The sequence below is a fragment of the Mus caroli genome, unplaced genomic scaffold (genome assembly GCF_978045245.1).
Source record: "Mus caroli unplaced genomic scaffold, Mus_caroli_1 scaffold_4, whole genome shotgun sequence".
Classification (NCBI taxonomy): Eukaryota; Metazoa; Chordata; class Mammalia; order Rodentia; family Muridae; genus Mus; species Mus caroli.
Genome location: NW_028227259.1, coordinates 146,655,269 through 146,681,367, shown reverse-complemented (window position 1 = coordinate 146,681,367; position 26,099 = coordinate 146,655,269). Strand labels below are relative to the sequence as shown.

The 26,099-nt window shown below is 49.2% G+C and overlaps 1 protein-coding gene across 2 annotated transcripts in view; it reads right to left on the bottom strand.

Moving 5' to 3' along the window:
* Sdk1 (sidekick cell adhesion molecule 1) overlaps nucleotides 1-26,099 on the bottom strand; it is a 967,445-nt gene that overhangs the window by 86,056 nt on the left and 855,290 nt on the right. For both annotated transcript variants that reach the window (XM_085837397.1, XM_085837398.1), the window contains 4 exons: nucleotides 18,609-18,803; nucleotides 13,014-13,215; nucleotides 4,921-5,024; nucleotides 743-813 (listed from right to left, as the gene is read on the bottom strand). In XM_085837397.1, coding sequence (XP_085693523.1) covers nucleotides 743-813; nucleotides 4,921-5,024; nucleotides 13,014-13,215; nucleotides 18,609-18,803 — 572 coding nt within the window. The remainder of the gene's footprint in view (nucleotides 1-742; nucleotides 814-4,920; nucleotides 5,025-13,013; nucleotides 13,216-18,608; nucleotides 18,804-26,099) is intronic.

Below are 26,099 nucleotides of genomic sequence, written 5' to 3'. Positions count from 1 at the left end.
TCATTGAGGTGTCTTTGTCTCTGTATTCATGCTAGCACCTGCCATTCCCCTTGGCACCACCACCAATCTTTTTGTTGTTGTTGTTTTGTTTTTTTCGAGACAGGGTTTCTCTGTATAGCCCTGGCTGTCCTGGAACTCACTTTGTAGACCAGGCTGGCCTCAAACTCAGAAATCCACCTGCCTCTGCCTCCCGAGTGCTGGGATTAAAGGTGTGCACCACCAAGCCTGGCTTACTACCACCAATCTTGATGAGTCTCATAGCCACTTGGTTCACCCTCTTTATCCCCAGCACATAGTGGCCAAACCTGGGCTAACCAAGCCTTCCTGTGGCTCTCTGCACACGGCCCACAGTATCAGCTCCCCCTCAGGTCCTTAGGGCCTCACACTCTTTAGCAGGACAGCCCCAGGTCTGGCATCTGGAATCTCCCTCACTAACCAGCATCTCTGCCTCTCCTCTCATCCCTATGCTCTGCAAGCCCATTAATCTGAGGGCAGGCTGCAGCCCTGGAGATCTGAACACCTATTTCTTCAGTGCTGGGCCTTGGGGAGCCCCAACCCTGGGCCAGTACTCTCCTGTAGATTCCTGTTGTCATTCCTCATTTGGGGGTTCTCTCTAACACAGACAGGCTGTTATATACTGGACATGTGCGTAGCTTGTGTGTAGACTCTGCAGTTGTCATGGCTGACTGAACCAGGAAGCCAAAGCATGCTTCAAAAATAAGTGAGTGCCCCTGGCTCTTACCTGCCACTGGATCAGAACCGAAGACGTGGTGTGCGGTGTGGCTGAGACAGACCCTGGTGGCTCTCCTGGAACTGCAGGGCAGCAGATGGAAGAAAGCAGGGTTAGAATGGCTCTGGAGGGTTTCAGATGCCCTTTGGTGTGGGGGTGGCCTTCCTCTCTTTGGGTACCTTCAACCATCATTCATCTGCCTAATGTAACAAGGGTGGCTCCTTTAACCATGCTGGGGCATTCAGGTGAGCTGGAATCCCCCATGGGCCCCTCGCGACACCCACAGTCCTCTGGGATCTCCTGCCCAAGAACCTTCTTTGGGTTCCATGTCTTTGGGAATGGGAGTCAGACAGCATTTTCTGAAATCATGGGTGATAGTTGTTCATTCCTTGTGAGCAAGCCAGGTGGTCACAGTGAGGTCACGTGCTCTTAGTATGAAACACAGATGTGACTGTTGGTAGAGTCGAGGCTGCTTGCTGGCCAGCTAGCAAGGCAAACGGCATCTGGCTGTGAGCCAGGATGCTGTAGTGGTTTGGTCTGATCTCAGGAAGGACAAGGTCGGGTTGGTTCCTGCCATGGCCGAGCCTGCTTTTGGACCAAAGCAGAACCCTATCATGTATCAGGTGTAGGAGGCCTCCTCCCCATGGCCTTTTTGCCCTCTCCAGATCACATAGTCCTCGCTTATCTACCAAATTGATCCTCTATGTCTCCTCAGCTGTGCCCGAGTGCCAAGAAGAGCCAGTTTAGTAAGTGCTTATGGAGCTAGACAGGACTGGGCATATTCCTTTACTTCACATGTGTACCAGGCTCTGTCTACCTCACATCCCAGGTTTGTCCCAGGCTGATTCTCCTCTGAGTCCTCCAGGCCATCCACACTTGGCCATACATGTGGACCCTAGTGTCACCCTCTAGGCCAGAGGTTCTCAACCTATGGGTGGTGACCTCTTTGGGAGTTGAATGACTCTTTTCACAGGGATTGCCTAAAATTACAGTTATGAAGTAGCAATGGAAATAATTTTATGGTTGGGGTGGGTCACCACAACATAAGGAATTATATCAAAGGGTTGTAGTATTAGGAAGGTTGAGAACCGTTGCTCTAGACCTTATAATCATCAATGTGGACCTTTATCCGTCCCAAGAATCCTGTGCAGTGGATAGATGTCAGGTTAATTAGAAATGTGGACTGTGCGGTGGTGGTGCACACCTTTAATTCTAACATTCAAGAAGCAGAGACACGTGGATCGCTGTGAGTTCAAGGCCAGCCTAGTCTATAAAATGAATTCCAGGGTAGCCAAGACTGTTACATAGTCCTTGAAAAACCTGCCTCGAAAAACAAACAAACAAAAACGGCCAACAAACAAAATGGGGATCAGGGACCACTATGCTTGAGGTCCTGGGGACTTTGGAGGCACAAGCAGAGAGAGGGACTGCAAACTCAAGACCAGCTTGTGCCATAACTGAATCTCTGTCAAACAGCACAAAACAAAACAAAGATAAAAAAACCAAAACCAACAATGTCTAGGGGAATGGCTTAGTTACAGAGTAAGTACCTAGAATGCCCCAGTGAGGGGTTGGGGTGTGGCTCAGTGGTAGAGCCCCTGCCTAGAATCCCCCAATGAGGGGCTGGGGTGAACACCTGCAAGGTTTTGGACCCCATCCCTAACACAAGAAAAAGAAAATGTCACTCAGTCATCAGAAGCCACTCCCTCTTCTAGCCCGGGTAGGGTTGGTCTTGCCAGTCAATCTCCACCTGACAGAGAGAGACAAAGGGCCACAAACACAATGCAAATCCACCCACAAAGGGAAATTGCAAGTCTCAGACAAGGAAGATGATGAGATAGGGGCCTCAAAAGCTCCATTTGAATATCAAAGGCTTGAGAAGGGGCCTGGGGAGTCTGGAGAGGTCCTTGAATAGCTTTTCAGAAATGGCCTATTCCTTGAGGTCGCTGGGAGCTTGTCAGGATCCCATGCTCCCTGTTTGCAGAGATAACCCAACAATGAAAGCAGCCTGCTAGGTGTCTGGGTTCCTTTCTTCTAAGAATTAGTGCACTGTTGCAAATATTCACTCCATTGTGTCTGATGCAAGATAAAAATGAATGTGGTTTTTTTTTTCAAGTTTCCTTTGATGCCGACTTTCTACCCTTGTTCCACCCCCTCCCCTCTCTTGTGTGTAGGCTCTACGCATATGTGTACATGTTTATGCCCCATGCTGGTCCCCAGGGGAGTGTGCGTAGGCTGGAAGTTAAAGCTGGATATCTCTTCCGCTGCTCTCTACCTTAGTTTGAAAGTCTATTGCTGAACCCACAGTTTCTCCACTTTGGCTAAACTGACTAGCTAAGCCCTGGCACCTCCACCCCCATTCCCCTGCTGGGGTTACAAATGTTGTTGAGATTTTTTTTTTTTTTTTTTGTGGGTGCTGGATGGAGATTTGAACCCAGGTCCTTATGCTTGAGCAACAAGTACGCTGCTCACTGGGCTTTCTCTCCAGTCACCACACCCTCAGGTTTAAAGGAGTTCACTGATAGCCTTTCTCCCTCCACATCTTCTTAGCAATGAGTGAAGGGGTTTTGTATCTGCTGTTTCCCACCTGCCCTGCCAGGCGCCTTGGGCCGCCCGCCCAGCTTCCTGTACAAGGTCACCACTTCTCTCCTGAGCTCTGCTGCTCACAGCTTCTCTCCTGAGCTCTGCTGCTTCTTGGCCCCTACAGCTGCAAGCAGGATCTCATCAATTCTCAGGATGAGAGCACAAGATTCATTTCTCCAGGGATTCAGGGAAGCCTAGAGTCCTTTTCATCAGGACCAGATCCAGTGGACACAACAGTATGGATGCTGGGTTTGCAGCAAATTCTCTCTGTTAACTGAAGTTCTCAGGGAAAAAAAAAAGGCTATCTACATTAACCACTACAACTTCTGTGACCCTAGAAAGTTGGAATGTTACAGGTCAGGGAGCTGAATTATCTTTGGCTATCTTAGTCCCTAAATAGCCTTGGATTCCCTACCACTGTGCGCAATCTAACACCATTGTGACTGTTATATAAATCCTTTTGGAATGTATAAACAGACCCCAGCTCCCCTAACTCAAAGGCTAAAAATGTCACCAGGTAAGTCTGAGATGTAAAGTCAACATTACCATAGCCTACCTACCTGGTGTTCCCACCAATTTGTTCCACACATTGATTCAAAATTGTTCTTGTTTAAAATTTCCTTTGTTCTGCTACTATAAAAACTGTATGGAATTGTTATCATGTTGGAATACAGAATTTAAGGCAACCTGAATCCGTGTTTCCCTGGACCACAGTCACTCAGATTTGACTCCCACGTAAAGGACCTCCCATCGCTGTGGAGGTGAGAGCTAGCTGGTTGTTTGTTTGTTTGTTTGTTTTTGCATCAAGCATCTTGAGTGCATCCGGGAAGCTGCAATAGCTTATCTCCATCCTTGAGCTGGTCCCTGAGGTGGCCTGAAACTTTGTGTACAACAAGTTAAACTTCCAGGCTCTGAAGGGTCTGGAAGTGGGGAGGAGGAGCAAGGACACATGGTGTGAGGTCACAGGACCAGGCAGCTGGGACCTGGCCCATTTGGAAACCATTGCACTGGAGCGTTAAATGGAAAAGACAGAGCTTTCTGGGAGTTACCACAAAGCCCTGGTGGCTGCACTAAGTGCCTGGGCTTTGAGGCTGATCTGGGAGTTATGCAGTATCCATCTCCCATCAGGCTTGTCAGGTTATCGTTGTGTCTGATGGAGTGCTCTCCCAGGATCACTGCACTCCTTCCCATATCCAGGAACAGGTCGCTGACAATGTGTCTTCAGGCCCAGTGCTTCTGAGGTCAGAAGGGGGTGAAAAAGCCACCTGGTGCTTTGGGGTAATCTGAAACTGCTTGGACCCAGCTACCCGCAGACATTTATTTTTAACGACCTCCATTAATTATTCAATTTCTAATGGTTTTGGAAGCCAATCAAAGCAAGTTCCATTCCATCTGGAAGCTCTCCGGGGGGCCTTGATTTATGACCATGGGGTGTGTAGGAACACCCCAGGCTGTCAGTTACTAATGGACTTCCTCTGCTTGTCACCCTCCCTGGTGACCCCTCCTCTCTGCTCAGGACAGGAGCAGGGTCTCTTTCTGGGAGAAAGTTGCCCTCGGGCCTTGGCATAGCAGTGGGGAGTGGTTGTGTTGGGCTGGCTTTTGCTCACCATCTTGCAAAGTGGTCACAGCCTCTGTTTCTGCACTGAAGTCACTGTCCCCAATGTCATTGGTGGCCTTCAGGCGCAGCTTGTAGGAGGTGAAAGGCCTCAGCCTGCAATGGAAAGAAATCAGTAACTATAGGGAGCCTGTCTGTCTGTCTGTCTGTCTGTGTAACAACTAAGGAACCTTAGAGAGCCGACAGATGTTTCTTCTGCCCTGGGAACTGCTCAGTTGGGTCACCCTGCAACCAGGATGGACAGAACCACTCAGTGGATACAGCTACTAGATTCTTTCAGGGCCCACTAGACTGCCATGGTGCCCTGGGAGAGACAGTACCACTGAAGGAGATATCAGTGAGACAATTTTGTCTAGAGGACATTCAGTACCTCTTTAATAAGATGCTACTCAGTAAATGATTGCTTGCCTAGGCCAAGGATGGAGGGGTAGAGCTGGCGTTGGGCTCAGGGGAAGAGCTGAGAGATCTGTCTTCTAGCTCTAATGTATCCAAAGCAAAACTTGCCCCTAATTCCTCCCTGGTCACTCCTCCCTAGGGTGCCTGTCAGGGCTCTGTCCTGGTCCATCAACCTCCTTGGATTCTTGATGTCTCTGCCCTACCCAAACCAGACATGCCATAGAGTCCTTCTCCCTTCCAGGTGCTGAGCCCATGCTACACCAAGGCAGGGTCATCAGGCAGGAAGGGAATAGGGCTATAAGGAAATGCTTGCTTCAAAGACAGGTTCTGTTCTTTAGAAAACCTTTAATCAATTCCAGAAACCATTGTGGATTAAAGTTCCAGGGTGGGAGAAAGAAAAAGGAAAGGGAAGGAAAGGAGAGGAGAAGAGAGGGGAGGGGAGGGGAGGGGAGGGGAGGGGAGGGGAGGGGAGGGGAGGGGAGGGGAGGGGAGGGGAGGGGAGGGGAGGAGAGGGGAGGAGAGGAGAGGAGAGGAGAGGAGAGGAGAGGAGAGGAGAGGAGAGGAGAGGAGAGGAGAGGAGAGGAGAGGAGAGGAAAGAGAAAAGAAAAGATCATTCTACAAGGCTGCTTGACTGATCAGAACTTCTAGGATGTCACACATTGGGAGGAAGCTATCTTGGACACCCATTAGTCCCCTAAACAGCCATCAATGTCCACTTCTGGGTCTGACTGAACATCCATGTGACTTTAGCCAAATCCTTTCAGAAGGTACAGACAGGCCTCTGGCTTCCACACCCACCCAAAGGCCTAGAATGTCCTCAGACAGCAGCTGAAGCTAAAGCAGAGATTTCCTCCACTCTCTGTAACCACCTGCCTGCCTGCCTGCGGTTTCCAACAATGTATTTTAAATTGCCTTGAGTTAGGGCTTTCTTTGTATTACCATAAAAACTTCATGGACTTGTTACTATGTTGGAACATGGTATTTGAGGTAGTCTGGATCTGCGCTCCTGGACTATGTTCACTCATATTTGACTTCAGAATAAATTCTATCCCTTGAGGTGAGAGCTGTGTTTTTGTAGGTGCCACAATCAGAGTACTTTTGTGGTCCCTTGCCTCTCAATACATTAGATAACAGCATTTCTCTGAAGCTACAAAGGATGCTCTACTCAGAGCCCCTGGAATAGTCTGGTCTTGCCAATTCCTAGACTCCTATAGGTCTGGCTTCACCAGCAGCAACTAGGAGACTCTGGTTTTGGTTGGCTTAACTCAGCTTAACAGAGAGGCCCCCAAAGGTCTGCCGCCTAGAATGATCTTTGCTGTGGTTTCTGGGGACAGCTTTTGTTTAGCTCAAACAAACCACGTCCACCTGTTCCTGGATTCCCAGAAGCTACTGTGTCTAATTTGAGTGATAAATGCCTGCCTGTCCCCTGTTAATTTCACAACCTCACACACTGAGACCCTGCATTTGAATGGCTAGCTGCTTCGCTGGTGTTGAAGGCAGAATGGGGCTCTTAAATATGTGAGCTCTGACATACCTTCTAGTCTCTCACCCAGCCATGCTTGGATGGGCCACTTTGCAGATACTTCCTAATCTGGTATGCTGGTTTGAATAGTCTGGCCTCCCATAGATTCATGTGTTTGAATGCTTGGCCCACAGGGAATGGAACTATTAGGGGGTGTGTCCTTGTGGGAGTAGGTGTGGCTTTGGGAAGGAAGTGTGTCACTGGGGGCAGGCTTTGAGGTCTCAGATGCTCAAGTCAGGCCAGTGGCTCACAATCTCTCTCCCTGCTGTTTGCTGATTCAGATGTCAAACCTTCAGCTCCTTCTCCAGCACCATGTCTGCCTGCAGGCTACCATGCTTCCTGGCACAATGACAAGGGACTGAACCTCTGAAACTGTAAGCCAGCCCAAATTACATGCTTTCCTTTAATAAGAGTTGCCTTGGTGCCAGGCAGTGGTGGCACACACCTTTAATCCCAGCACTTGGGAGGCAGAGGCAGGTGGATTTCTGAGTTTGAGGCCAGTCTGATCTACAGAGTGAATTCTAGGACAGCCAGGGCTACATAGAGAAACCCTGTCTGGGGGTGGGGGTGGGGGTGGGGGTGGGGGTGGGGGAAGAGTTGCCTTGGTCATGCTGTGCCTCCTAACTAAGACATCTGGGTAGCTAACAGACAGACATCAAGAGGCTGTCCGGAGAATTAAATGAGATGAGGCACTTGGGAGACTCTGTAGTATGCACTCATTTAAAACAGCTGGGAAGATGTCTCAGTGGGTAAAAGGGCTTGCTGTGCAAGCATGAAGAGAACCCAAGTTCAAATCCCTAATACCACATGGGTGGGTGTGGCTGTGGCTGTGACCCCAGTGAGCACTGTGAGGGAAGGAGAGGCAGGCTTACTACCTGCCAAACTAGCTCCAGGTTCAGTAAGAGACCTTGTCTCAATGGAATAAGATAGTGATAGAGCAAAACACATGCCATCCTCTTCTAACCTATGCGTGACTATCTTCAGATACCTGTGCACATATGCATATACACCACACACCCATATACACACACAACTGAACTGTTATTATTATTTCTTAGATATTATCTTAAAAAGCTAAAGTGCCCATCACGTAACAGTCCTGGATGGCCTTTGGCCTTGTTTCCTTCCTTCCTTCCTTCCTTCCTTCCTTCCTTCCTTCCTTCCTTCCTTCCTTCCTTCCTTCCCTTCTTTCTTTATTTCCCTCCCTCCTTCTCTCCTTCCCTCTCTCCCTTCCTTCTTCCCTTCTTTCCTTTTTGTTTTGAATCTGTAGCTAAGACTGGCTATGAACTTTCGATGTACCTGAAGATGACTTTGAATTCCTTATCCTCCTGTCTCCATATCCTCGAGACTTGGCATTGGAAGCACGTATCATCACATCTGGTTCTATGGAGTGCTGGGCATGGCATCCAGAGCTTTGTGTATACCAGGCAAGCACTCTATCAACGGATCCACACCCCTGGCCCTCTCATGTCTTCTCTATCATGGCCACACTATCATTCTACATCCCTAAAGATAGAGGCTAGAGCAGCCTCAGGAACTCCTGCCCCTTTAGCACTGAGAACTCTGCTCGGCACCTAGGGATGTTCAATAACACTTTGCCAAAGCAATGAACACGTTATGGTGACAGTGCTGCTCCAAATCCTCTTGAGAAGGTAGAGGAAGAGGGTACATGCCACATGCTGTAATACTGACCTTCCAGATAAGATAATAGTGGCACATCTGTTATGGAGGTGACCAACCACTTTCTGATTGGATTTGAGGCCTCTTCCCCAAGAGGGAGTTTTTTTGCCTCATCTTATAATCCTGTTCATAAGTCCATAGCTGAGGAGGTCATAGGTTCTAGGTAGAACCTACCATTGTATTTTCCTAAATGGTCATGCTTTCAAAGTGTCTCCTAAATATCTGTGTTTGCTCCCCCAGGCCTGAGTGTCTCCAGCCTTGGTCAGAGGAACTTCTTTTTACCGAGGGCAATAGTCAACGTGGGTTGGGGGAATAACTTGTCAAGCACTACAGATAAAAGGCTGAGTGTTTAACCCTAAACCGTACATCCATAGCCTCCCTCATGGCCTCAGAGAACACCGTGAATGAGGAGGCAGGAGGAACACAAGAGCACTGTGAAATGCTGCCCCTTGGAGGTGACATGGCTGTCACACAGGAACTCACAGCAGCTGGGGTTGTCCGCACAAGATCAAGCTAGCCAAAAATGCCAGGCTCAGCCACCCCACACCAGGAAGCTTTAAGCAGTTGCTGGGGGCAGGAGGAATAACATTAATTTATCTACTTATTTAATGTACACGTGTGCATCTATGTGCATGCAGGTGCCATGGAGACCAGAAGAGGGGGTCAGATCCCTAAGAACTAGTGTTATGGGCAGTTGAGAGTCGCCTGATGTGGGTGCTGGGAACTGAACCTAGGTCTTCTGCAAGAGAAGTAAGTGCTGTTAATCACTGAGCCATCTCTCCAGCCCAAAGGTTTGCTTTTTTATTATGTATATGTGTATGGGCCTGAGTGTATATATGTGCACTACACACATTACAGATGTCTCAGAGACCAGAGAGGATGCTGGTGAATCACTCTTTTTTGATAATGTGACCTCTGGTGGGATTGTCATGTTCCAGTGGATGGTCCTACATCCATGTACATATGAATAGCATCAACTATACTTGATGGAGTGTGTGTGTGTATGTTGGAGGGATATGTTGTATGGGATATTGTGGGAGTTGGAGGAATAAACATGATCATCTTTCATTGTATATATGCACAAAATTCTCAAGAATGAAGAAAAAATTTAAAGTAGAATTAGAAACAGAAAAAGCAGGATAGGTCCTGCACATAAAACAGAGAAAGCTGAGATCACATTCATCAGCTCACAGAGTGAGGAGTCAGTGTCCTGTAAGGGGCTATGTGGAACATTCCTCAAGGACGCTTTCTCCATTGCCCTACCTATGTTGGGTGCCCTGTTCAACACAGCGAGCAGTGTGCAGTGATGTGTGGCTGGGTGGACCAGACCGGCTTTGAGACAAATGAAGCTGATGGTGAAGGAGGACGAGACACAGAGGCCTACAGCAGACCGACCAGGTGTCACCGGGACTCCATTCACCAAGGACACTGGAAGCAGACAGGCAAGAGGTTCAGGGAGCTAACCTTGCAGGTTGGAAGCCAGGTCTGCACTCTGCAAACAGAAGAGGAACTTCGAGGCCCTGCAGGGAGCCTTGTGACTCAGAGGAGACCTGTTATGATGATGACTGGTGATCATGGCCTGTCCCTGGCTCTAAGCTAGCTATAGCTCCCTGGAACTAGCATCCTATATGCAAATGCATCTGGCCCCACCCACTCCTGCAGATCCAACCCAAGTCTCCATCCTGCCAGGGTCAATCCTGCATCAAGGCCAGTCTCAAGGATTCCCTGATAAAGGAAAGAAAGACCTGCTCTTTGAATCTCCCCACATCCTTGTCACTCCTCCAGGGTAACCTGAGCCTCTCCTGTGGGGTTGGCCAAGCAGAATTTAAATGTAGCTCCATCATTACCAGCTAGGGTGAGTCATTTGTTATTTGATTTTTATGGGTTTCACTTGGTTCATCTGTAAAAATGGAGATCAGAGCCCCTGAGACCATTTGTGAACATTGAATTGCCATCAACAGTCTAACGGTCTTGGCACATAGTGGACAATTAATAAGTGGCACTTTCTCTTTGCCTTCTGGAAAGTTCTCTCTCCCTGTCTCTGTGAGTGACATGAAATTCATCCACATTATGGGAAGTGTCCCCTGGCCCTTTGCACAATCTGTATGCCTTGTCTTTCAAACCCAGATGTTCTACAAGCCACATTAAGGCACAGTTTTGAGATTAACATGTTTCCCCAGTATCCAAGATTCAGGAAATGAGGAGACTTCCCAACACAGGGACTAAACTTTATTACACACACTGCTCTGTAATACCACAGGAGCCATGGTCACATCATCCAGCATGAGCTAGTACTGTGGATATTCACACGAGAGTTTTACCTGCACTGCCAAAGCCCTTCAGAAAGTGTGATGTGGGTAAGTGTGGTGGTTTGAATAGGTATGATCCTCACAGACTGATGTGTCTGAATGCTTGGCCCATGAAGAGTAGCACTATTAGAAGGTATGGCCTTGTGTCACTGTGGAGGCAGAGCTTTGACGTCATATATACTCAAGCCACATCCAGTGACAGTCTTATTCTGATGCCTTCGGACCAAGCTGTAGAATCTCAGCTTGATGAGATTCTACATGAATGGTCTGTATGCTGCCATGTTTCCCCCCATGAGGACAGTGGACTAAATCTCTGAAACTGTAAGCCAGCCCCAATGAAATGACACCTGGTCTGTTGCTTTATATATTGGTCATGGTGTCTAGTCACGGCAATGGAAACCCTAAGACAGTAAGTCACAGCCTACAGTCCAGTGTCCCTACCCAGGGCTAAATTCATGGTCTTGGGAATATAAGAAAGTCTTCATATATCACAATGCCAGCAGCTCACATCCCACCCTCATGTTATGCTCCGGACTACAGTCACTTGAGCAGAAAGCCACCAGCTCTCCACAGTTAAGCTCTTGTCTCTCCACTAGCCGATCTCATGTGGCAGATGGAAGTAAACTTAGCTGCTGGGATTATTAGGGGTGACACCATGACAGCAGACAAAAACAGCCTCTCAGGATGCTGTCTGAGACAGGCGTCCATTCTGGTTCTTGCCCATTAGGAAACTGACAGGTCTCCTCTGGACCAAATGAAACTGCCTGCCTTGAAACAGGGGCCTCTCCTTACCAAACACAGTGTCTGTGGGTTCTCAGAATGCTTTGGAAAGCAAGACTGAGCTTTTCATTTTGTCTTCCACATGGCCAGACAAAGGGCTGGGGTTATTATACCTCAAAGAGAAGGGGTCTTTTTGGCCTCCACCTCTAGTCACCTACCTCCTTCTTAACCCCTCTTTCCTAGCGTCTACCTTTTGGGGATACTGAGGCATAGCCTAGGCTCAGCCCCATTCCTCTTGCCTCCCAAATCCTTGGGTCTGGGTGTAGCACATCTGGAACATGGGAGCCCTGAAGATTTTGGGTCTCTGGTATGGGATGTGCCAATAGAGACAGAGAGCTAGCTCTTAGTAGGACATCTCCTTGGACACACAGACATCTACTGTGTGAGCTGGAGAGGGCCATGGTGGAGACTTTGAGTAGGCCCCTCTGTAGGGTGGGGCCCATTTTTCTTCCAATATCTTTAAATTAATTTTTTTGTTGATTAAAAAAATTATTTTTCCGTTAGCACTTCAACATGTTCTCTGTCATGCTCAGATCACAACTCCTAACCATTTTTTTTTTAAATCTCCTAACCTTTACACACATAAAGGGAGCGAGTATGGGTAGAGGTCAGGAGATTATAAAGGGGTCCATGAAAGGCTAAAAGGAGGCTTTGGGGTAGAGTGGGGAGGGTAACAGAACGCTGTAACATGAACGAGGAAGGAGGGATGGGGCAAGGAGATGGGGAGAGGCACCTTATACATATCAATAGTGAATATGTAGGAACAGGCCACAAGGACACTGCTACTTAAATATTAGATCAAGCCTGGTAACCCAGTGTTAACATCCACTGCCAACTTGACAGACTCTAGAAGCACCCTGGAGTCACGCCTCGGGGATTGCCTGCAGGGGATCACCTAGATTGGGCTAATTGATGTGCGGGAGACTCACTTTGAGCGTGGTTGGCCCCATTCCAGGGGCTGGGCTCTTTAAATGGAGAATGACTGAGTGAGCTTGGGGACAGGATACAGTATGGCTAGATGCCTCAAGCTCCTGCCCCATGCCTTCAGGAACACTAGGGTCTGCCTCAAACTGGGAGCCAGAACAGACCCTTCCTCCCTTCCTCCCGCTGCTTTCAACAGGTTTGTTTGTTTGTTTGTTTGTTTGTCACAGTAGGGAGACAAATGACTAAGACTCCAGGTTCAGAAAGATGAATACTGAATGCTTCTCCCCACCCCCACCCTGCGTTCCTGCCTCTCAGCCTCTCCCCGCATAGCCCCTCCTTCCACTCCTGCCCCTCAGCCCTCCACTCCTCCACTTACCCAGCTCCCACTGCTTTACAGCACTCCCTGCTCCTCCTCTGCTCCCCCACCCTTGCTGCTCCCCTACCCCACCTCTCCGCCATCCACTCCACCCGTACCTCTCAACAGCACAGACTGTGGCCTCATGGCTGATAGATGAGGAGTAGGTCTGCCACTCTCCGCCTGGCAGCTCTCGCACCTGCACCGTGAAGTACCGGATCGGAGAGGCCCCGTCACTGCCAGGGACCCACTGGAGCCTGAGGCTACGAGCTGTCACTTCAGCCTGGGGTACCAGGAGCTCTCTGGGGGGCGCTGGCCTCTCTGCAACACAGAGGAGGAGAAAAGCAGGGACTCATGAGAGACCATTCCTTGCTGCCCCCTGATGACTGCTGATGGGAGCCCCTGTGTGGGACAGGCACGCGGTGAACAAAGTCAATGAAGTCTCAAGGCTAGAGAATAGGCCTGGCTCAGCAGGAAAGTACATTCAGCCTTTGCAAGTTCAGGGCTCAGATCCCACACAAAAATCAGGGTGTAATGGTGCATTCTTTTAAGTCCAGTTCTAGAGAGCTGGAGACAGGCAGACCCCTGGGGTTTACTGGCCAGCTAGCCTCACCTCGTGGGAGAATTTCAGGTCCCACTGAGACCTGTCTTAAGACTTACTTAAGACCTACTCTGTCTTAGAAACAGAGTAGATGGTACCTGAGGAAGGAAACCAACACACAAGGCTGGCCTTCTGACTTCTATGTGCACTCACACATGCAGTCCCACACATATGAACACAAGTACATACAGTGTTCTTTCAAAGCCTCGGGCCTCCTTTGCACACTGTCTGATTTGGGGGCTTAGCTCATCCTTAAAACCTAATTTCTCTTTCTTTATAGTTAATCTGAGTCTAAGAGGCCTCTACTGGGTTCTCTTGGGAGGTGGGAGGCAGTGCAGCACGGGGGTGTGGGGATCCTTGTGGAAGGGTTAGAATGTAGGGCGCCCACCCGAAACAGGCCTTGGTCTTGAGTAGGTACCACAGGCCTGACTCTGTGTTCCTGTCCCTGTTGATTTCAACAGAGGAACTCCACAGAGGGAGAAAGAATTGTTTAATTGTTTATCATGGGGATTATTGATTCTGATTAAAATGTGTGACGTGTAATAAAGCAGCCATCGATCGTGGGCCCCACAGTGACGGGGCTGTGAGAGGTGCTTCGATCTGGTTCAATCAACGGGCCTGGCTGTGAATGTATACGCTGGCTGGAAGCCTGATTTCTGCATTGCCCAAGAAAAAGCTGGGCTCTCGCTCAGTTTCAAAGGCCTTCTATGGCCACACTGCCACTGGAAATGGCTCTGGCTCCGTGTCCCTAAGTCTTGCATTAGGATGTGGTGGGAAGCCAAGGTTCTCCAGCACTAAGAGGCTAGGTGCTGGCACAGGGAGTGGTAGCCCTGTGCTGTAAGCAAGAAGCCAGCATAACCAGGCTATATTGGCTCGCCACTGAAGGGTGTTTGTATGTGTTCATGTGGATCCCACTCAAGCCCTGGAAGGGTCCTAGAAAAACTTCCTCATTCAGCCTTTGCTTCCACAGTGTTGCTGGGCTAGAGAGTCTCAGCTGGTAATGGGCTAGAGAGTCTCAGCTGGTAATGGGCTAGAGAGTCTCAGCTGGTAATGGGCTAGAGAGTCTCAGCTGGTAAGGTAATTCTGGTACAAGCATGAGGACCAAAGTTGGATTCCCACAGCCCGTGTGCAAAGCGGCCCAGAGGAATGGTGTATGCTTGTAATCTGGGGAGGTAGGGACAGGTGGCTCCCTGTGGCTCACTGGCCAGTCAGCCTAGCCAAATCAGCAGGTGACAAGCTAGTGAAAAAGCCTGTCTCAAGGACCAAGATAGAGAGTGTCTCAAGGAATGACACCCCAGGCTGTACTCTACAGACCCACATGTAAAACCCGCACATGCATGCAAACAGCCACTCACAAGTGCATAGTCACACAAAGTACACATACGAACATGCACACCCAAGTGTCCATGCAATCACACACACACACACACACACACACACACACACACACAGACACACAGACACACAGTGTTGAACACTTCTAAAGAATGCATGACCCCGGAAAGAAGGCAAGGGCCAAGGGTGGCTGTCTGAGGGTCTCTGAATAAAGGCCCTTGTCTCCAGTTCTTGAAAACACTATTAAGCATGCTGGAGACCAGCCTGCAGGTGCCATTTCCTGGAGGGCCCTCCCAGCCCCCATCTTTAGGATCCTGGTCCCCTGAGCCAGGTGCCATAGGCATTGAAGGTCACATCACTACTCTGAGTTCAAGTTCATCCTCCTGTGAAGGTCCCAGTAAGAGCATAGACTCAAAAGTTGTGGAGGCAACAAGGGATGTGGCAGGGAAGCCCTGCACATGTGCCTGGCTAATAGGAGGGGCAGTCAGCAGTTGGGGAAAACTTACTGGTAAAACATCTACGAGGAGGGGCAAGATGCGCGAGAGAGAGAGAGAGAGAGAGAGAGAGAGAGAGAGAGAGAGAGAGAGAGAGAGAGAGAGAGAGAGAGAGAGAGAGAGAGAGAGAGAGAGAGAACATCTTCTTAAATGTGCTGTGCCTCTGGCTCAGCTGGTCTAGTGTGTGCCTAGCATGAACGAGGCATGGGTTTGGTCTCCAGGACCCATTATGGATAGGTGTAATGGCATACACCTGTAGCCCCAACATTAAATAAAAGCATGCCTGGTGGTGGTGGCGCACACCTTTAATCCCAGCACTTGGGAGGCAGAGGCAGGCAGATTTCTGAGTTTGAGGCCAGCCTGGTCTACAGAGTGAGTTCCAGGACAGCCAGGGCTGCACAGAGAAACCCTGTCTCGAAAAACCAAAAAACCAAAAAACAAAAAAATCCCAACAGACTGAATGGGCTGCCTGGGGTCACTGCCTCTCCTTTGGGTGCAGGATGACCCCATCGCTCTGGGACAATAAATTCCTCTTGCTTTTGCATAGATCCCTGACTCTTTGTGGTTCACTCAGAGAGTCCCCAGTAGCTAAGGCTTGTCAGAGTCTTACACCTGCTGTGAGGATTAAACCTTCTACAGCAGTGCCTGGGCCCCATAAACAAAGGCTCCTCTCTACCTCTGCAGTCCCAGCTACCACCGCCATATTTTGAACACATATGAGCCCATGAGCCAAGATTAACCTTCCTCTTTTACGTTGTTTTTTCTGGAATATTTTGTCATAGCAATGAAAGGCTAACACAGGCTGACTGGCAGCCTGAAGCTGGGAAAACCCTGGAAACAGGGGTATGTGCAGCTTGGTGACTCCTGGAAGACAGGCTGCAGTCATCGGAAGGAGCCTGGCTTAGCCGGGGAAGGCTGATGGACCTTGGGCCTGCTGGGAACTTGCTGGTTCAGGGTATGGGAGGTGAGACCTGGCTCTCTCTGCTGGTGCTCATTCTGCAAAGATGAGGAATTACTGTGTCAGTGCACAAGGCAGGCACAGTGGGTCTCAGGGCAGCATAGCCCATTCTTCACCCAGCAGGCTTCTCCTGTGATGGAGTCTTGGTTTCTCCCCTGATAAAACCTTGGGAGGCTTTGGTGAGAGCTGGGATGGGAGCAGAGGCAGTGATACTTGGAGGCAGCCAGAGCAAGATGGGAGGGAGCTCTGTGCCGGCCTCCTTCCACTTAGTTTAAGTGTTCGACTCCTTGCTTCCTGAGATGGCCTGCTTTAGATCTTGTAATAAATGTCATCACAAAGGCAGCAGTGACACTCATTCATGTTGGGTGAACGTTTACATCACACTAGTGCAGTCCCTGAGAGCCATGTTGAGGACAGACAGGGAGAACCGCTCAGCTGACCCAGGCACTATGCTAAGTGTTCCACATGGGCCTCCCAAGCCTGTGCCGTGGCAAAGAGTAGGGAAGGGTTTTCCCAAGGCTTCACAGTCCTGAGCCTTGAGCTCAGAGTATTTCTCATGAGCCCCTCTGGCTCAGTTCCCGGACCACTAGGTCTGGCTATGATGGTAGCCTCCCTTGTATGGCTTTTTCTCTTTTGGGCACAACACTGTTATTTTAGAGTAGAGATTATCTTGGACTGGTAGCCATGGTAACTAACTGAGCAGAATAATATAGCATTAGCTGTACGTATGGTAATGGTGACGGAGCTAGTGACACTCCTTAGTAGATGGAGGATAGGAAGGTCACGGGACCCTAACCTGGGATTCCAGCCATTACCTTCTCCTTCACCCTACCTACCTAGCTGCAAGTGATCCCGGTACATGCTAGATTTTACAGGAAGTAGAAGGCTGACTAAAGGGGTGACTCCATGATGTCATCACTATGTGTGATACAGCTGTTTAGGGGTCACTTGTATACCTGTAAGTGCATGGTAAGCGGACCTAATAAACTGTCTGGTTCTCCAAGTCGAGTCTTGGTGGAATCCTTACATTAGTCTGTTAGCTGTGCCCTATGTTGTCACAGTTGGTTTATGCCTCTTCAGGAAAGGTATCATCATACCACCTATGCCTGGAGGCATGACTTCTGAAGAGAGGCCCACTGGGCTTCGGTGGAAGGTTCTAGAGCAGTGTTTCTCAACCTGAGGGTTGTGTCCCCCACATATCATATATTTACATTATGATTCATAACACTAACAAAATCGCAGTTATGAAGTAGTAACGGAATACTTATATGGTTTATCACAGCCTGAGTGACTGTACTTCAGGGTCAACATTAGGAAGGTTGGGAACCGCTGCTCTAGTGTGAGGCTCAGATTGTGGGGAAAGGCCTGCTGAGATAGGTCCCACCCAGACCCTCACAGGAGGAGCTGGCCTGTGGTGGTCGGAGGCAGCTGCACTGGTGAAGATCTATAAAGTTGCCTCAGTTTCCCATCCTCCTCTTCTGTGACATCAGAATGCTCCCAACTGGGCTTTGGTAAGGGAAGGGCCACACACACACACAAGGTACACCACATATCTGGCCCCGAGCATGGGGCAGGGTAGGTGTCTCCAAAGGACAGTGGCCAGGGGAACAGCTACTCAGACAACACCTACTGTGAGTGTGCCCACTAGGGGGACACAGTCTTAAACATCAGACAGCAGCCAGTGACTTCAAGAACTCACACTTACTAAACTAGAGGTTCTCAACCTGTGAGCCAAGACCGTTTGGGAGCTAAACAGCCCTTCCACAGGGGTGGCTTAAGACCATCAGAAACCACAGACGTTTACATTAAAATTCATAGAAGCAGCACATTTACAGTTATGAAGTAGCACTAAAAATAATTTAATGGTGGTGGTGGGTGTCACCACAATATGAGGAGCTGTATTAAAGAAACCATGGCCTATGTCTTTAACTGGGGATCCCCTGGGGCTTGCTGGCTAGCCAACCTAGCCCAGATAGCTATCTCTAGGCTCAATGAAACATTGTCTCAAAGAATAGGGTGGAGAATGTTGGGGCAAAGACACCCCACCTCTGGCATCCACACAGGTGCACATGCATGTGCATGAGTACTGCACACATATTGAACACCAATCCACATACATACAAATATCACACACACAGACACACAGACACACACACACACACACACACACACAAATAAGCCACACACACTTTAAAAAATGAAAAAGGCCATCTGCGTAACTCCCTACTGTCTTCTCAGGCTTCTAGGCCCCATGGGGGAAGAGTGGGGTTGAGGGTACCGTTGTGTAACCTTCAGGATACAGTCAGATGAGAGCCTGGGGGCTTACCTCTCTTCTCAGTAGTGATAACTGTGGCCTCCAGTGGCTCACCCCAACCCTGTCTCGTCTTAGCAGACAGTCTGAAGATGTATGCAGACTCCGGGGCCAGCTCTGTGGCTGTGAATTGCCGCACCGTGGCACCCACCTCAACAGTGGTGAAGGTGTGAGGACTACCACTGGCCAGGCGGTAGGCGATCTGGTACCCTGTGGGATCCGGGAACAGAGTCAGGGAAGTCACATCAGCCACTTATTTCTTTACTTGCCCAGAAAACACCCCATAATCAGCCCAAATTGGAAACCCAAAGCTTGCCCTCTCTGTTCCTTCTTGATTTCCACAGCTCTGTAGGGTGCCTATTGATAGGGAAGTCACAGCCCTGGCGATGAGTGCCGGCTGTCTGAGCTCAGTCCTCTGTGAAACGTGTCTCACAGTTCATTCTTCACGGGAACAAGATGTGAACACAGCTTCATCTTTCCTCCGGATGCTGCACGCTCAGAGAATGCCACTAGACCCAGGATCCCTGCACTGCTCCCCATGGGAGGTTGTCACGAGCCTGGTGCCTCTGGCTCTTCCATCCCCTTTGGCCTTCCCTCCTATGGTGCAGCCCTTCCCTTCAACACAGCAGGAGAGGCCAGACCTGTCCTGAGCAGGCTATTTCACACTGCTTGTAGCAGGCAGGATTATACTTGCATTGTTCACTCCCCATTCCTAGTTTCCTCCTGCCACGCTCAGCCTTCCTGACACCCTCATCTTCCACAATTCCAGCCACCCAGACTCCCCACCCAGGCCTCCTGAGCTTGGAGGCTCTACGTTAAATAGCTGAATACCCCTTAATTTCCGAAACTCCAAAGTGGCAGGGTTTGGCTGGCTCTGCGTGTTTCTCTGAGTTCCCTGATTATGAAGGGGTCACGGTTGATCAGACATTATTAATGATCAAATCCCTCCAACCAAGCAACCCCATGCCTGCCTGCTGGCTTCGGAAGAAGCCTTGCCAATTTCCCAGACCCAACTGTGAGCCATGGGGCAGACTGCCTTCTGGGTTCCCGGACCACGTGTGGTCTGGGCTTCTGATTAAAACCAGAATGGATGGGGTGCTGTGACATGTAAAAAAAAAATTGACAACCCAAATGTTCACGCTAAACAATGAGGATTCAGCAGGGGACAAAGGAAAGCAACAAGCTGAACAGGTCCTCCCAGCTCTGCCCTTTGAGTGGAGGCCCGCTGCAGGGACCAGGATGGGGCAGCTGCTCACCTGCTGTGGAGACATGGCTCTTCCTGGTGCACAGCTTGGTCAGTCCCCTGCATGCCCTCAGGAAGTACTTCTGCTACTCCTGGTCTTCCTAGGCTAGCCTTTGGCTCTAGGGGTCTCCAAGCTGCCAGGCTATTTCCCCAACTGTATGGTGCATCCCCTTCAGTCCTCCATTGGAGACCAGGAAGACACACCCACACAGAGGTCAGACTGAGCCTTTAGGCCCAGTCACCACAGTCATCAATAGGGTGGCTATCATTGCCATATTGACCAGGTGACACAATCCTCCACCTCAGAGTGATGTTTGGTGTGTATGGGGGGGCTAACCCCAGGCTGCTCAATGGCCGTTATGGCCACTTCTTGTAGCTGATGGACCAGCTTTTCTCCCTGCCATAGAGACCAAGTGTTCTGAGGTTTCCAGAAGTTGATCCAAGTCCCCTTCTTATTTACTGACCAGGGACTGCAACCTAGAGATGGCTGGCCAGTCCTCCTAGGCTACCTCTTCTCCCATCTCAGTCATGGGGAAGCAGAGCTTGGGTGTCCCAGGGGACACAGTCTCAGGCCTTCAGAGACTCTTGCACACCTAGCATCAAATGAGAAGATGGCCCAGTGGTTGGACAGCCATGTGTAGGGGTCTCGGTTTTTACAGTCTCACTCCAGTGAGTGCTAACAGCAGCAGCTCCCAGAGGGCCAAACACACAGGGGCAAGGCAGCTGGAAAGGTTACAGTTTGCCCAGGGTTAGTGATCATGGACGCCCCAGGTCTGGTCTACTTTTTTTTTTTTTTTCCCCAAAAGAACCAACTATACTTCCAGAAAGAGGACAGCCCCTCTCGGCTTTTGCTTGCTTCCAGGAATGTTCAACCTTTCAACACGGTGATAGAAGCTGTCATATACAGAGTTCATGCTTGAGGACTGTGCAATCAATTTATGGAAAGTCACTGCCCAGCTAAAACACTCCCAGGCATTTACCCTAAAGGCTCCACATTGATAAAGACACTTGCATATCTGTCTTACACCTGGCACTATTCACACAGCCGTGACTGTGGCATTAATCCAGGTATCTGGCAGCACAGGGATGATTAAAGAAGATGTACTGCCTATGGGGCGACATTAAAAACAAATTAATATATGTGTATGTTCCTCCTTAGCAGTCTGTGCACCAAGTGTGTGTAACATCCACAGTGGCCAGAAGAGGGCGCCAGAACCCTTGGAACTGGAGTTACAGGCAGTTTAAGGTATTCAATGTGGTGCTGGAGATCAAACCCAGGCCCTCTGCAAGTGCTGTTAACTCCCAAGCCATGGTCTGGCTCCACAGAACAGACATGTGTGGAGTTATATTGAGGTTATATTGTTTCCAGAAAAAAAAAAAAGGATTTAATTGAAGATAGTCATGAAAGTCATCTATCATACTGAGAACTCACAAACGAGAGATACATGAAATCATATATACATCCATACATGCAAACATAGGGGGTAAAGGGGACCCATGAGAGGAAAAGGGAGGAGGAAAGAGGAAGTAGGGGCAATGGGTTAGAATGTGTACAACAAGCAATATTTCTGAGAGCTTGAAAAAAAATCAGTAACACAATAAAAACTTTTTATAATGTCTTAAGCAAGCGTAAGACATTTTGTGGGCCACACTCATAGCTATCTCATACAGCCAATGGCTAACAGTGGATGTACCTGCTTAGGCCTTGAACTCCGCAGTCCCCTCTGTGAGAGGCTTTCCTGGCAGAAATAGCCTTTCACAGCTCTGAAGAGGAGAGATGACTGAGACAGAACCTGGCTCTGTAAGTTCCCCACTGTTAGGTATGTGAAAAGTGATCCCCACAGACACACCCTCTGTCTCTTGAGCTTGAAGGAGGTACCACAGGCCACATCTCAAAGGCTGTTGGGGGTTGCCTGTGCTCCAGGCAAGAGGCTGCACCTCATAGGCACAGGGAAAGCACAGGACTTACCTGGTGGCCATTTCTCGACTCCATGGGTTAACTGACATCCCCAAGAAAAAAAGCTCGCCCCCGCCCTTGCCAAATGTTCTCCAAGATTGATAACTAATTAGACCATCAATGTTTGTCAACAGCTGGAAGTCATAGGTTATAGACAAACTATCTTGGGCTAGCTCAGCCCCTAAATAGCATTTACTGCCTACCTCTGTGCCTTACAGCCTGGGATGATTATGTAAACCCTCTGAAATGTAGGAACAACCTCTTGACTTGCAACAAATACCCAAAGCTAAGCGTGTCACCGGAGAACATCTGAGGCCTATGACAGTGACTTCTCTGCTCTGCTGGAACCTGCCTACCCAAGGTTCCCACCAACACATTTGAAAACCGTCCTGACTTAGGATTTCCTTTGCTCTGTTGCTAGGAGAACCCCATAAACTGTTACCACATTGGAATGTGTAATTGGGGATAACCTAAATCCGTGTTCCTGGGCCATGCCCATAGTTTGATATTTTGCTCCAGAATAAACTATTTCACTTTGAGGTGAGAGCAAAGTCTGTTGTTGTTTTGCATCAACACTTGTGAACAGAAAACAGTCAGAGCACCAGGTATCCACTCTTTACAGCTGATTGATGCTGTTGCCATGGTTGCCCCCTCACCAGGGAGTTCTGGGCTGTTTATTGCACCTGCAGTCACTTTGTCATAAGATTTTGTTTTGTTTGGTTTTGATTTTGTCCCCCTGAGGACCTGTCCTTCTATTAGCCACCCATGCTACCTTAGTTCTACAGAAGCCTGGGCCCAGCCCCTTGAGTTGCTGGAACTAACACTTCCTTACCTTGGCCATAAAACAGGTGATGTCCAACCATGTTAGGCCTACCGAGTTAGCTGCACCTGGTGCGTGCTCACTGCAGTCCAGTGTGGAGGTTTGGTTGTTGCTAGGTATTGTAATGCTAAGTGCGGCCCCCCCCCCCCGCCCCAGGCCTGTTTTCCCCAGAGATGAGAGAGTCTACAGTAGATCCAAATGACTGTATGTGACCTTGCCCTCAAGTTATTTCTGATTGGCAAATAAAGATGCCTACGGCTGATAGCTGAGCAGAATTGAGATAGGTGGAGCTTGGTGTTCCCAGCCTTGGAATCTGAGGAAACCACCAGGAGAGGGAGAAGAAGGTGGGAAGAACAGAAAGACGTTATGGGTTAGGAGTCAAGAAAGCATGGCCATGAGGGCTGGCCAGTTGGGGTTCAGAGCAGCCCAGATGAAACATAGTAAGGAATAACTTGGGTTACAGATAGGAAAGTAGATTCTAATAGCTTAGAGGGTAGATATCGCTGCCCAGCTCTAGTGCTGACTAAGGCTATTGTAAATAATATAAATTGTGTGTCTTTTATTGGGGAACTGAATGACCAAAGGCTGGTAGAGGCTCCAGATTGAGATTAAATATTCTCTGCAACAGTCCAGCATGGAACAGGTAATTTTAAAGTGGGATCCTCCATGGAAGTACACATTTTCCTCTTTCTGCTTCTTCACTGGCCAGGGGAATGACACACTTTTAAAGCCTTCTTGTTCTTTAAGATGTCTTTTTAAAAATTATAATTTTAAAATGTACATGTATGCAGGTATAGGTAGGTATGTGTGCAGGTACTCTTGGAGTCCAGAACAGAGCATCCGATTTCCTGGGGCTGAGGTTACAGTTGGGAGCCACCCAACTTGGGTTCTCAGAATTGAAATCAGAACCTCTTTAAGCGCTGCAAGCATTCTTAACCACTGAGCCATCTCTCAAGCCCCACAATTGTAAGATCTTCTGACTACAAATAGTATCTCTAGTCATGGAATCAGTATTTATTATCAGTATATTTTAGGGGGTGTAAACTTCTAGATTTGTTTCCTTTCTTTAATTAAAAAAACAAAATGGCATGATCTAGGTCCACTGAACCAGTCTACAGTCACAGCTATTCAGGAGGCTGAGGCAGGATGACTGAAAGCTTAAGCCAGCCTGGCCTACAGAATGAGTTCAAGGCTAGCTAGGGCAAAGTAGCAAGACTGCATATCTGAATAAAAAAACACAGAAATCTCAGTGGTACACTACCTGCCTAGAATCCTCCAGTGAGGGGCTGGGGGTGTGGCTCAGTGGTAGAGCCCCACCTAGAATCCCCCAGTGAGGGGCTGGGGGCGTGACTCAGTGGTAGAGTCCCACCTAGAATCCTCCAGTGAGGGGCTGGGGTGTGGCTCAGTGGTAGAGCCCCACCTAGAATCCCCCAGTGAGGGGCTGGGGGCGTGGCTCAGTGGTAGAGCCCCTGCCTAGAATCCCCCAGGGAGGGGCTGGGGGCGTGGCTCAGTGGTAGAGCCCCACCTAGAATCCCCCAGTGAGGGGCTGGGGGCGTGGCTCAGTGGTAGAGCCCCTGCCTAGAATCCTCCAGGGAGGGGCTGGGGTGTGGCTCAGTGGTGGAGCCCCTGCCTAGAATCCCCCAGTGAGGGGCTGGGGTGTGGCTCAGTGGTAGAGCCCCTGCCTAGAATCCCCCAGTGAGGGGCTGTGTGAGATCCTCGTATCTCTCTCTGGAGTCCCTGACTAGAGAGCAGGTAGCCAGTGATCTGGGTTCCATCCTAGTCCAGTTCTTTGCTTACCTTGGCCATGTCCCCTACCCCATGTAACTCTCAGTGTCTCTCCTCTCGCTGGGAATGAAGAAAACATTCATGATGGGAAGAAGGCTCAATAAGTAAAGTGCTTGCTGTTCAAGCCTGAGGACCTGAGTTCAATCCTAGTACCCACATAGAAAGCCAAGGGTGTGGTAGGTGGTGGCATGCCTGTTATTCCAGTTCTGAGCACGTGGAGACAACTGGTCAAATCAGCAAGCCCCAGGCTAAAGAGACAAGGTGGACACAGTCCCAGGGATGGCATTTGACATATAGCTTACCTCCACACATAGGTGCACACAGATGCACACACAGAGAATGAATGTATAGCATTCGGCACCACATAGAGCAACCTCTCTCTATTCTAGGCTATATCCATTTAGACCTTGGGTCTTCTATGGTGGATTTCAGCCTGTGTATGAAGGTGAGACTGGCTATGTTTTTGAGTAGTAACAGGGCAAGATGTCTCCTGGTGTGTGTGCGTGCACACACACACACACACACACAAAGAAAGAGAGAGATACACAGATAGACAGACAAGTAGAAATTTAAGAAGTCCTTTAAAAACTCAAGAAAAGCCCCATGTTAGTGGTGATCAAACAGGGATACTGCATGACCACCACATATAAAAATGTCTACTCTGGATCAGGTACAGGCAGTCATCTAGACATGATTTTTCAGTCCGTAGATGGGGAGCACAGGTTATCTGCAGACAGTACACCATTTATCCGAGGACTTGGTCTTAGAACAATCCTTGTAGTTGTCTAGCACAGTAGGGCCCCTCCCTCGAATAGAAGAGGATTTTTTGCTGCAGGGCTACCCTTAACCCCTGGCCCCTCTGTCTCTGAAACAGAATGAGAGGAATATTTATCTGGGACAGTTGCTGTGTAGACTCAGTAGATAATATATGGAAACCACAATGTCATTTGTCCTTAACTGCAGGAAATCTGGGTTATTATTTTCTATTCCAATCCACTTTCCACACTGAGCTATTACCGAGAGAAAACTCCTCAGCCTCCGGCTTCTGTTTGTACCTTCCTATTATTTTCCCTCCAATAAATGTGGCATCATTAGCGGGACCTGCACCCTGGTGTGCCGAACATAAAAATTAACACCCACACCTCACCCTGACACGCCAAAGAGACTCAGTCACAGGACCTCGGCAGTCTCTTTCCTGAGCGTCCTGGATGGGAGAGGCAGCTGTGGAATAGTTCTTGCATTTTCAGAGAATAATGATGGATGGTGTTCAGAGCTGAGAGCGTTTCCGAGGATAAGGCTTCTTATGTAATTATGGTTGCGGCTGGATCAGAAGCATTGGCGGGTGGGATTTCAGCGAGTCAGGGTCAGGAGGCTGCGCTGTGTGTTTGCAAAGAATGAATGCGCTTACTCAAGAGGAGGAGGAGAATGTGGCTCGAGAGAAGCCCTGTTTTTAAGGTTATGGGTGAATTATGATAATAAGGGCATGGAAGAGAGCAGGGCCAAGCATGAGGGACATCGATCCGAAGGGAAGATTAAAATGTGTAATGAGAAGCTTGTGCGGGCTTCCCAATGCGCTTCCCACGCCTAGAAAATCAGCTGGAGGAACGATAGACAGACAGAGGACAGGGTAAGACAGGCAACGAGCCTCGAGCCTTGGAAGGGTTTCCACTCCTTGAAGCCTGACCCCGAGAGCTGGAGCAG